General features: G+C 39.5%; 1 protein-coding gene across 2 annotated transcripts in view; it reads left to right on the top strand.

The window, feature by feature from the left end:
• The window catches only part of Fas (Fas cell surface death receptor), a 36,083-nt gene extending 30,255 nt beyond the window's left edge, over positions 1-5,828 (top strand). Inside the window, exons 5-9 of one of the 2 annotated variants that reach the window (XM_023716225.1) lie at positions 1,355-1,416; positions 1,551-1,607; positions 2,889-2,947; positions 3,796-3,826; positions 5,081-5,828. In XM_023716225.1, coding sequence (XP_023571993.1) covers positions 1,355-1,416; positions 1,551-1,607; positions 2,889-2,947; positions 3,796-3,826; positions 5,081-5,418 — 547 coding nt within the window. In that variant the 3' untranslated portion in view covers positions 5,419-5,828. Of the gene's footprint in view, positions 1-1,354; positions 1,417-1,544; positions 1,608-2,888; positions 2,948-3,795; positions 3,827-5,080 lie in introns of both variants that reach the window. The other variant, XM_023716224.1, reaches the window with a different exon arrangement.
• Positions 5,829-10,608: the final 4,780 nt, after the last annotated feature.

Genomic DNA, 10,608 nt, shown 5'->3' with positions numbered 1-10,608 from the left:
TTCTTTTTCTTTCTTTTTTTTTTTTTTTTTTTTTAATTTCCGCACATAAAAGCAAGGATAATAATAACTTCCAGGTTTTTTTTTTTTTTTTTTTTTTTTTTTTTGCAAAATCAGGGATTTAACTCAGGCCATCGTGCTTGCCGGGGAGCGCTTATTCTACTGAGCCATCTCTCTGGCTCCATGCATTTGTTCTTGATACCATTTTTTTTTTATCATTCATAATGCTGTGAGGTAGATAATATCATTTTTTCTATGTTACTAGGGAGATAAAAGGCTCATGAAAATTAATGATTTGCACAAGGTCAAATAGGGATAGACTATGATCTCAGAAACTATCAGCCAAACTGACTGACTGTCAGTGAAATTATCAGTGTTTGGCTGTCTGAAGAAAATTCCACATGAGCTTCTTGCCTCTCTCAGGCAACACTTGATGCCAAAGGAGTGCTGTAGATTGAGCCAATAACTTTCCCTAAGTCATATCCTGGGCAGTAGCTGCTGTTTGGTCATTTTGTCCTTTTGAGGCAGCATCTTGCTATGCAACTCAGGATGGCCTTTGGCTCTCTTTGCAGCCCAGACTGGTCTTGAACTTGCAGTGATCCTTGTGGCTCAGTCTCCCGAGTGCTGGGTTTATAGGCATGCACCACCATTCTTGAATTGGGCCATTTTAATATTTTAAAATTTTTGAATTTGTTCTTAGTACTTTATTATAACAGATTGTTTAAACCCAAATGTTCTAAGAGGTCAGTTTATTACTGGTTTTTAAATTCATTTTTTTTTGTCTCTTTCCATTCTGTTTTGAATTGCAGCATTTTATTACCTTCCTCTAACTTTTCATTCATAAGTCACTCTAAGAAATCTCGTCACAGGGCCAGTGAGATAGCTCAGTAGACTAAGCACCTGCTTTGGAAAGAGCAGGGAACAGGGTTTGATCCCCAGAGCCACATTCTACACTGGCCCTGCCCCTAGGGCATACTGTGATGGCTGGCTTCATAGTGAGACCCTGTACCAAAAACATAAAAAACAAAGAAAAGAAAAGAACTCTCACCACAGCATTCCAATTATGTTATTAACTCTTACCAGCTTTATACATGTACTTTTTTTTTTTTTTTTTTTTTTTTTTTTTTGGGTGGAACCAGGGATTAAACTCAGACCGTTGCACTTACCAGGGAAGCACTTACTCCACTGAACCATTTCTGCGGGCCCTCTTACCAGCTTTAGATCCTTGTCTATATGTATTTAAGAGAAAATGTTTACCAGAGTACAAAGATTAACTAAGATAGCCTCTAATTCATAATACGACATGGAGGGTCTATCTATCTAAGCTTTCTGAATTTTCTGCTTTTTCTTTTTTCAGGTGTGAGCATGGAATCATTGAAAAATGCACACCAACCAGCAACACCAAATGCAAAGCAGGAGGTAATGTTCCCATCCTTCCACCCCTACCATCAAATAGGGACAAAAGCCAGTTGTTTGTGATTATTTGAAAGCATAGTACTTTATCACTGAAGATTGCCCATTTTCATATAACTGTTTAATGTTCCAAGCTACAGGTTCGAACTTGTGGTGGTTGTTTTTCCTCATAATCCCAATACTCGCGCTAGCTTTCGGTGAGTGTTTTCTTTCTTCTAACCATCTATTGCAATGACTTGAGAAGTAGTGGTTTGTCACATTTTTCTTATCCATCTCCTCCATATAAAAAAGCTATTGGGTAGATGGCCCTGTTATATTGTTGGTCACTGCCACAGAACACACCACTGAGAGCTGATAAGAATTTCTGTGAGCACCACTTTTAGGGTTAAGGCAGTAATTCCATCCTGCTAATGAATAAGGCCTCTCTGCAGTGGTTGAGTTGGCCAAGAAAGAGAAGCAATCTTTTATTATTCATTAAGATTTCTCTATGCATTACACAAAAATCAAAGGCCTTGCCTGGAGTAGTATAATAGAGAGCAGTTGATCAGTGTGTCCCTCTTGTTTTTTCTTTCACTGGACCAAATTCTATGTCTTGAAAAGAATCCTTCCTCCTCCTTAATTTAAAATATTATGGCAATTGTTTTACTCAGGGATTAGGTAGTAAATTCAGTGGATGAGCCAAAGGTTGGCATAATCATAGTTAGTCTGTAAAATCTCTTCTAAAAACATCATAATATGATGGGTTGCAGCCACCTTCAATGACTGAGAAGCATCAATATTTTTCTTTCTCTGTTGGAACGATTGCTTATTTTAGCTGAAGAAGTCTTAACTTTAAGGGTTGTTTAGCTGAAAGTACATATTCTGTGCTTAAACATTATTTTTGTACTTAGAGAATCAAATTCTTCCATCTCATACTGACTTAAGACTTTTGCTCACTGAGTGTGTATATTTTACTTATCTGGGGATGCATCTATTGGAATTTCTAGGTATTAAGTGTTCCTCAGTGGCAAGTTCCCTTCGATTTTCTTTAGTGTGTGTGTGTGTGTGTGTGTGTGTGTGTGTGTGTACTGGGGATTGAACTCAGGACCTCATACTTGCCAGTCAGGCACTTATGCTGCTGAGTTGTCTCCCCGGCCCTGCCTTCAATTTTCTAGGTCCACTGGCTTCCACTCCTGGCTGCAGTTGTGTCACCCACCATCCTAGAGTGGGTGTGACAGTGGTCATGCAGTAAGCCAGAAAGCCAGCTTCATGCTGCATCAAGTTATAATGATTGGTTGACTCAGTTAAGACGTGGCCTCTCCCTTGAACATTTGACTGAGTGGGGTGGGTGAGAAGAGTGAAGTGACATTGGCCACTTCAAATTTCCATGAATTTCTCCTTTTTCCCTTCCAATACTTCTTTTAGTGTGAAAGAATGTTCTCACCTGATGTCTACTAGGCACAGGTTTGATTCTGATAGATGTCTCTTTCACCTCTCAGGGCTGTATAAGCACTATAAGAACAACCGTCTTCGCAACGAACGTCTGCACTCACCTCTTGTAAGTATTGAAATGTGCATTAATCTTTTTGCAAAAATAAAGTAGTAATTCAGCTTTTTATTTGTTATGGTACTGTGTTTTTGTGTGCAACAAAAATGAATATTACATGGCACCTAACTTACGGGTAAGCTTTTACACAAATACTGTAAGAAGCAAGAAAGGTGGAAGTGGCTATATGTCCTGAAAACTAGGACATGGTCTAGCTCCATGTTGCCTATTGGAGTTGTCCCCACAGCAAAAGGACATTTATCAGAGTGTGAGTTCAGTATCCAACTCTGGGCTAAAAGGTTTTAAAACCTAGCATAAGAAAGCACAGTTTGTCCCTTTCCAGTCAATTGCTGGGCCAGTCCTCTTCCTGTACTTTTTCCAACATGTGACCAACGCATTTCAAAAGGCAAAAAGATACATCAGGAAAAAAAAAAACACTTTTAGTTAAGTGGATAATGATCTTGCTTGAGACTAGGGCTCAGGGGGAATTAGAGTTCTTTAAATCAATAGGATAACAAAAATCCAATTTGGACCATTTCTTGGTGTCAAAAATGAAAATAGCTATAGTGAAAAAAAATTTAGGATGACTATGTTTACTGGTTAATAAGTCTGTGAAAAATAATCTCAGCTCATTTCCTGAATGCCTTCCATTCCTTGCCTTTATAAGAATTGAGCCAATATTGTATAAGGCCTTTCAGGATCAAACTTGAATGATAAAAGAGTGCTTCTTAATCATTTCGTCTGGTTTCTTATTCTTATACTTCAAGCAGCTGATTGTGTTTCCTTCAGAACAAGAGATGACATTTATAACATTCTAAATACATTTTTATTTATCTATCTCCTTTTCACCCCCACCCTAGGAAATAGAAAAAGTGCCACTGAATTTTTCAGGTAAGGCCTTTAGCATTTTACTTCCTACAGACAGCTTCCTTTGCAGGAATAGACCAATTTTATTTTTTTTTACAAAAATATTTATTTATTTATGTATTTATTTATTGGTACAGGGTCTTGCTATGCAGGTGGGACTCATATTGACGCTCCTGTCTCAGCCTCCCCAGTACCAATATTACAGACATGTGCCACCACCATAGCCAGTTTTAGTGGTTGGCTGGGTGCAGGGTAGGCCTGGCCTCACATGTGGTACCAGAGATCAAATGTGGAGCCTTGCACTTTCCAGGCAGGTGCTTAGACCTTAGAGCTATCTCTTCAGCCTTTAGAATAGGCCCATTTTAGAGTAAAATTATTTTGCTAATTTCAATGATGTAATGTGGCCCTTACACTTGCAGATCTTTCTTCATACATCACAGGTTAATCAAATGGTTGATGTACATCTATAACAGCACTCATAATTAATCATAAATTAGAAAACAATCTCACACTATATTCTGAGGCTTAAAAAGTTTTCCTGGGCTAGGAAGATAGCTCTGCAGACTAAGTGCCTGCCTGGCAAGCACAAGGACCTGGATTCGATCCCCAGCACCACATGCCATGCTGGCCTCATGCTGGGCATGGTGGTGCACTCTGCAATTCCAGTGCTGATGAGGCTGAGACAGGAGGAGCACTGCATAGCAAACCCTGTGCCAGATAGATAGGTAGGTAGGTAGATAGACAGACAGACAGACAGACAGACAGACAGATAGACAGACACACAGACAGACAGATTTTAAAAAAGTTTTCCTTCACAATTGGTTAGACATATTACAGAACTCCTGCCTAAACTGATGCAGAGATTAAACTGAATTGTAGACACAGTAATTACAGTTGTCCCAGCTCTATAACAACGTGTATGCTTCTGTTTGGTTCTACTCTTTGACCTGTGGATCACAGATGAGGTGATCATGAACTTCTAGATCTGAGGGTCACTGATCATAAACTCTGTAAGAAACCACTAGAAGGAAGCTTTAAACTTTAAATCTGAGGTAGGAAGGAGCAGAGATATGATGTGTTACATGCAAATCAGAGGGAAAATTACTGGGCACATAGAAGGAACTGGAATTATAACTCATGGTTGGTTTTGATTTTGCTCAATGAAATTAGAGCTCTAGGACTTAACTGTATTCTTAAGTATGAAAAGGGGAGAAATGAACATGGATTTTCAGAGTAGGAATTTCACTTAAATTTTCTGAGACTATTTTCTATTTTCAGATATTGACTTCAGCAAATACATACCTAGGATTGCTGAACTAATGAAAATAAATGAAGTTAGAGAGCTTGTTCGAAAGAACGGTGTCTCTGAAGCCAAAATAGATGACATCAAGAATGACAGTTCCCAAGATACGGGGGAGCAGAAAGTTCAACTGCTTCGTAGTTGGTATCAAGCTCATGGGAAGAAAAATGCATACAGGACTTTCATTAAAATTCTCAATGAAGCCAAATACACGGCTCATTCGCAGAGAGTTCAGACTATCATTGAGGCAGACATGAGAAACAGCCATGAAAATTCAGACTCTGTGGGTGAAAATGAACACCAGAGCTTTGCCTAGAGTACAAGACAATGAACTCAGTTTTGATTGTATGGTCAGTAAACAGAAAAATTAATGTGAAAAATGTTTTTAATTGCAGAAGGCTGTAAATATTGCTTAAGTTTTTCAGGGGATGTTCTTTTTTTTTTTTTTTTTTTTTTTTTTTTTTGTTCTGAGGACCGAAACCAGGGCTTACAGCTTGGTAGGCTAGGGTTCTACCACTGAGTCAAATCTCTAGCTCCTTGCTTGACTTTTTAGTGAGTGCATCTTATTTTTCTGTTTATTAAATTTGTAGAACCAGTAATTGATTTATAAATTTTAAAGATATTGTAATTCAGCCTTTAAGAATATTCAAATTCTGAATGAGAAGACAGACCCAGTCAAGGTTAAATGTAGGGACTGGGGAGATAGCTCAGTAGAATAAACACTTGCCTGGCAAGCTCAGGGTCCTGAGTTCAATTCCTGGTACTGCTAAATAAATAAATAAAACAAAAGAGTAAATGTGGGGACTGAGGAGATAGCTCAGTGGAATAAGTACTTGCCTGGCTAGTGCAAGGTCCTGAGTTCAATGCCTGGTACCACCAATAAACAAACAAATAAATAAATAAATAAATAAAATAAATGCAATAGCATGTGAGGTACCCAAGTAGTAGTGGGTACAAAAGAAAGAAAGCTTAGCATCATGTTCTGACCTATATTCCTACAGACATGAATTTAATTAATGTATGTTGATACAAGTGCCTCCCCACAGGACAATTCCGTTCATAGAATCTGTGACCTTTTGTGGCAGTGTCAGCTACTAGAGTAGCTACTTTGTCTCTGTGGTACCTACTGACTCCATGAAGGTATTTTATCATATTTGTAAAACTAGTTTACAGACCAATCTGAAAGGAACATTTTCAGGTAAAACTTGTATATATATTTGAGTCAATAAATTAATAAAGTTCTACCTCAAAGATCTTTGTATAAATCATTGATATTTTACTTTGTAACATTTCAATTTTGAATTTGCAAGGAGAGTTTAGGTGAAATTATAATGCTTGAATATTTTCTATTTGTATGTTCTTTTACTTGACAAAATAATCTACCTCTTGCTCAGCTGTCACTAGCATTTGAAGCAGCAGAGTATAGCTAGAGTCTTGATTCCCCTCCATTTTCTCCCTGATGTTCACCTTGATAAGCATAATATGCTCCTACCCTGTAAAGATTGCCAAAGAGATACTTAGCGATCGCACAAAAATCAAGACTGCCCTTAGAAACTGTGAACCTATCTGGAGAGACTCAAGTCATCTTAGAGGAGGTAATTGTACGGCACAACAAGAGCCGCTGTCTAATAGCACCAGCAGTGATAGATTCTTATTTTACCTCTTGTGATGTCCTAAACCCAGACTTTCAGCATAGGTATTGCCATGGTAAACTTTAGCTGACCCTAGAATTGCAAAAACAGGCCTACCATACAGAAGAAATACACCCTGAGAAAGCTGCTGACCCTAAAAAACTTTAGCTGACACCAAGGTAGTAAAAAGCAGGCCTGCCACATGGAGGAAATATACCCTGAGAAAGCACTGACCCTAAACAATGACAGGCAAAAAAGTAGCCAAATGTATAGGAAAAAAAATCTGTTTGACAGGCAGGATGGGTGCTAATCTGACTGTTTGACAAGCAAGATATATTGCATATTCCCTCTATATACACGCCATGTCTTCTGGTCAGGCCTGCTCACTTAGACTCTGAAGCGCGTCTATGCTGGAGGTTGCTGAGCTCAGCTAATAAAAATCTTCCAATTTTAATTGGCCACTTGGATTCCTATATTGATTATGAACCCACAACACCTCTGTACTAGACAGCGTTCATCAACTCTCCATGTGTCCACCTGGCTCAAAATGTCTCCTTGACTTCAGCAAAGCTAACATTATTATCAGGTTTTGAGAGCTACTCTTGTTACTCTTTTCTTTTTGGGGTACCAGGGATTGAATTCCGGACCTTGCTCTTGCCAGGCAGGTGCTTAAGCCTCTGAGCTATCTCCCTGGCCCCTTGTTATTCTTTAGGGTTTTGGCAAACTTTTCTGCCCACTACTACTTTGTTGTGTTTTACATTCAAACATTTTTGAAAATTTGTATTAAATGTGAGTTGTTTTTGTTTTGTTTTTTTTTTTTTTTTTTTTCAGAACTGGGGATTGGACTCAGGCCCTTGCGCTTGCCAGGGAAGCACTTATTCCATTGAGCCATCTCCTCAGTCCCTAAGATAACGTATCAATCACTGTTTTTTTGTTTTTGTTTTTGTTTTTTGCGGAACCAGGGATTGAACTCAGGCCCTTGCACTTGCCAGGCAAGCGTTTATTCAACTGAGCTATCTCCCTAGCCTAAATGTGAATTTTAATAAGTAATATTTATACTTATGTAGATGCACAAAAAACTAAAGATAGTTATAATATGAAGCAGTGTTGAGAATTCTTTAGAGGTACTGTCTGTGAAACATTGTTTTCTGCTATGTTTGGAAATATATAATGTAGATTTAAAATTTTCATTAAAGTCATATTTTCAGTATTTTGTGTTATCTGTTTTTTGATGGGGGTTGGTAGTGATCTGAGTCCGAAGCTTATTGTGCTGAGGGAGGAAGGAACAAAGAACAGAGCCTGAGGAAACTGGCCTCTAGTAATTCCTGCAAGCTGGAGACAAAGAAACAGATTCCTGAAGGCAGCAGCTGCTGTCTGCTCTTCCTTCCTTTACCTGGGAAGTTACCAGCTAGTGATTTGTAAACTCAAGAGTTTGGTGAATGCAGAAGGGATGTAAATAACAGCTTTTTACACCAAGTTAGTTATGCACACACTCCTTAGCCTCTTCGTAGCCCCCAGTAAATGTGAGAAGTTCCTTTGGTGGCTGGGGGCTCACTTAGAGAGAGACTAAGCTCAGGGAGACCTCGGAAGCTGTATTAATCCAGGCTTCCCGTTGTTTCTCCAGCTGTTAACATACAGCAGGGGTTTGTGTTTTGGTTTTGTTTTCCTTTTCTTTGACTACTGCTAAATGTAACCTGGCATGAATTTTTAAAGTGTTCTTTGATCTCTCAGAAGGTTCTTCCTTTGTACAGCCTTTTTAGAAGTTAAATAATTATTGCCCTCGATTACTGCCAAGAATACTTTTCCAAACAGAGCATGATTATTTGTTAGTGTCACACGAGAGACACTGAAATGTAGAGTTAAAAAGGACATATATCAGAGAGAAAGCTAATACTAAATTTTAGCTACTTATGCACCTGGATGTCCTCTCTCTCTCTCTCTCTCTCTCTCTCTCTCTCTCTCTCTCTCTCTCCCTCTCCCTCTCTCCTCTCTCCTCTCTCTGTCTCTCCTTCCCTCCCTCTCTCCTTAAAATGTATTTATTTCTTTGTTTTTTATATTGGCAAGAACATGATTTGAACTAGTCTCTCAGTCTCACAACTATTGTTTTTATGTTAACCCTAAAATTACTTAAAGCTATACAGTTGAGTATAATAAATAGAATAGTAGCTAGACTTGAGGAATATGTGACTCTAACCCATTAGTCATCATACCAAATAACCGAAGTTGGTCTCTTTGATCTGATATTAAAGTTAGCATAAAAACAATTTTCTTGTCTACATTTTTTTCCATCTTTCTAAAAATTTAGTTTTAATAAATACTTAACCCAATAATTGCAAAGCATTAACATTCCAATAATTTGTATACAATCTGTTGAGATAGCTCACATTCTTTTTTAATGCTAAGTCTGAGAAACCTGGTTTGTATTTTATTTTTATTTACAATCACATGTTAGCTTGGACTATCCACATTTCAACAGGTCCTATAGACACATGTACTTTGTAGTTGTCATATTAGATAGTTCTGGCCTGTGTCTTCATTAGAGCAGATCAGAACAAAGGCTTTATTAGAACAGCCTTCAGGCCAGGGCTGATTCAGCTTAGTCCTAAAGTCTGGTCTTCCGTGGGTCTCTGCTCTGATTGGCTGGGACCACAAGGCCTCTGTCCTTTCCTCAGCTTGGGGAATTGTTCTGTTTACAGTGCTCAGCAGCTTTTTCCCCTGTAACTGTTCCTCTTATCACCGCCTCGGGTCCACAGCGCTCGTCCAAGTACTCTAGAGAACGGCGGTGTAGACCAGGAGCTAGTTCTCCGTGCAGTTCCATTTTTGTCAGCACTGTTCTGACAGTCCGGTAGCTCTGGCCTCCTGAACTTCAACCTCTGCTCTTCCTGTGAGCAAGATTGCTATGTCTTATGCCTGCAGCTGTGCTGCAGCCTAAATTGAGCCTTTAGGCAGAAGGCTGAGTGCTCACAAGATTTCACTAGTTTCTCTTGTCGCAAGGATCAAAGCATGTGCCGCTCCATCCAGTTTTCTAGATGTGGACACAGGGAGGCAAGTCTGGCCTCTTCATAGCCAGGAGAGGACCTCCTGCTCTACAAGGGAAACTGGCAGGGAGAACACCTCGTGCCCACGCTAATGAGTTCCAGCTGGAGCGCTGGCTTCCTTTGGTAGGAGGATGAAGTTGAAGACTCTGTTCTTGGGAGTGTGGCTCTTTTCCTCCAGTTTCACACAGCAGCTTCAAGCAGATAACTTCTACTTTTATTTTTATTTATTTTTTGTTATTAATATATTTGGTTGTTGCAGGGTCTCACTATGCAGCTCGGACTCAGAGAGAGCCTCCTGCTTTCAGCCTCCCCAGTGCTGGTATTACAGGTATGTGCCACTACTCTGGCCAGCTCAACCCCTGGGGGAGGGCTGGAGGAGCATGTGGTGCTAGGGATGGAACTGTGGTTCCTAAGCTCACCTAAGCAGGCTCTTGAGTCCGCTGAGCTATCTCACCAGCCCTCAAGCAGATAACTTCTGTATCAGGGATCACAGCCATGTTCCTGAGTAGAGGTGACACCCTGGTTCAAGGGTACCCTCATTCAGTAAACCTGATCTTGTTTATGGTCAGTATCTTGGATAGGAATATCAAGCAGATGCAGCCTGTGAGCTGCAGAGAAGGATTGTTTGTAAGAGGTCACAGATCACATGGTGGCCTTGCATGCTTAAACATCAGGCTCTGCATTCCTCGTTCATTCTGTGTTCTCCAATCTATCTGTGCCCTCCAGGCATTAAAGTATTAAATTGTTAGTTTCTATACAACTTTTTTTTTTTTTTGTATTTTAGAGAAGGGTCTACAAAGTGTTCAGGGTCTCACTACTAGATTGGACTCGTAGTGA

Source organism: Octodon degus, unplaced genomic scaffold (assembly GCF_000260255.1).
Source record: "Octodon degus isolate 3935 unplaced genomic scaffold, OctDeg1.0 scaffold00046, whole genome shotgun sequence".
Taxonomy (NCBI): Eukaryota; Metazoa; Chordata; class Mammalia; order Rodentia; family Octodontidae; genus Octodon; species Octodon degus.
Note: the sequence above shows the minus strand (reverse complement) of the source record. Positions and strands in the feature narration are given on the sequence as shown.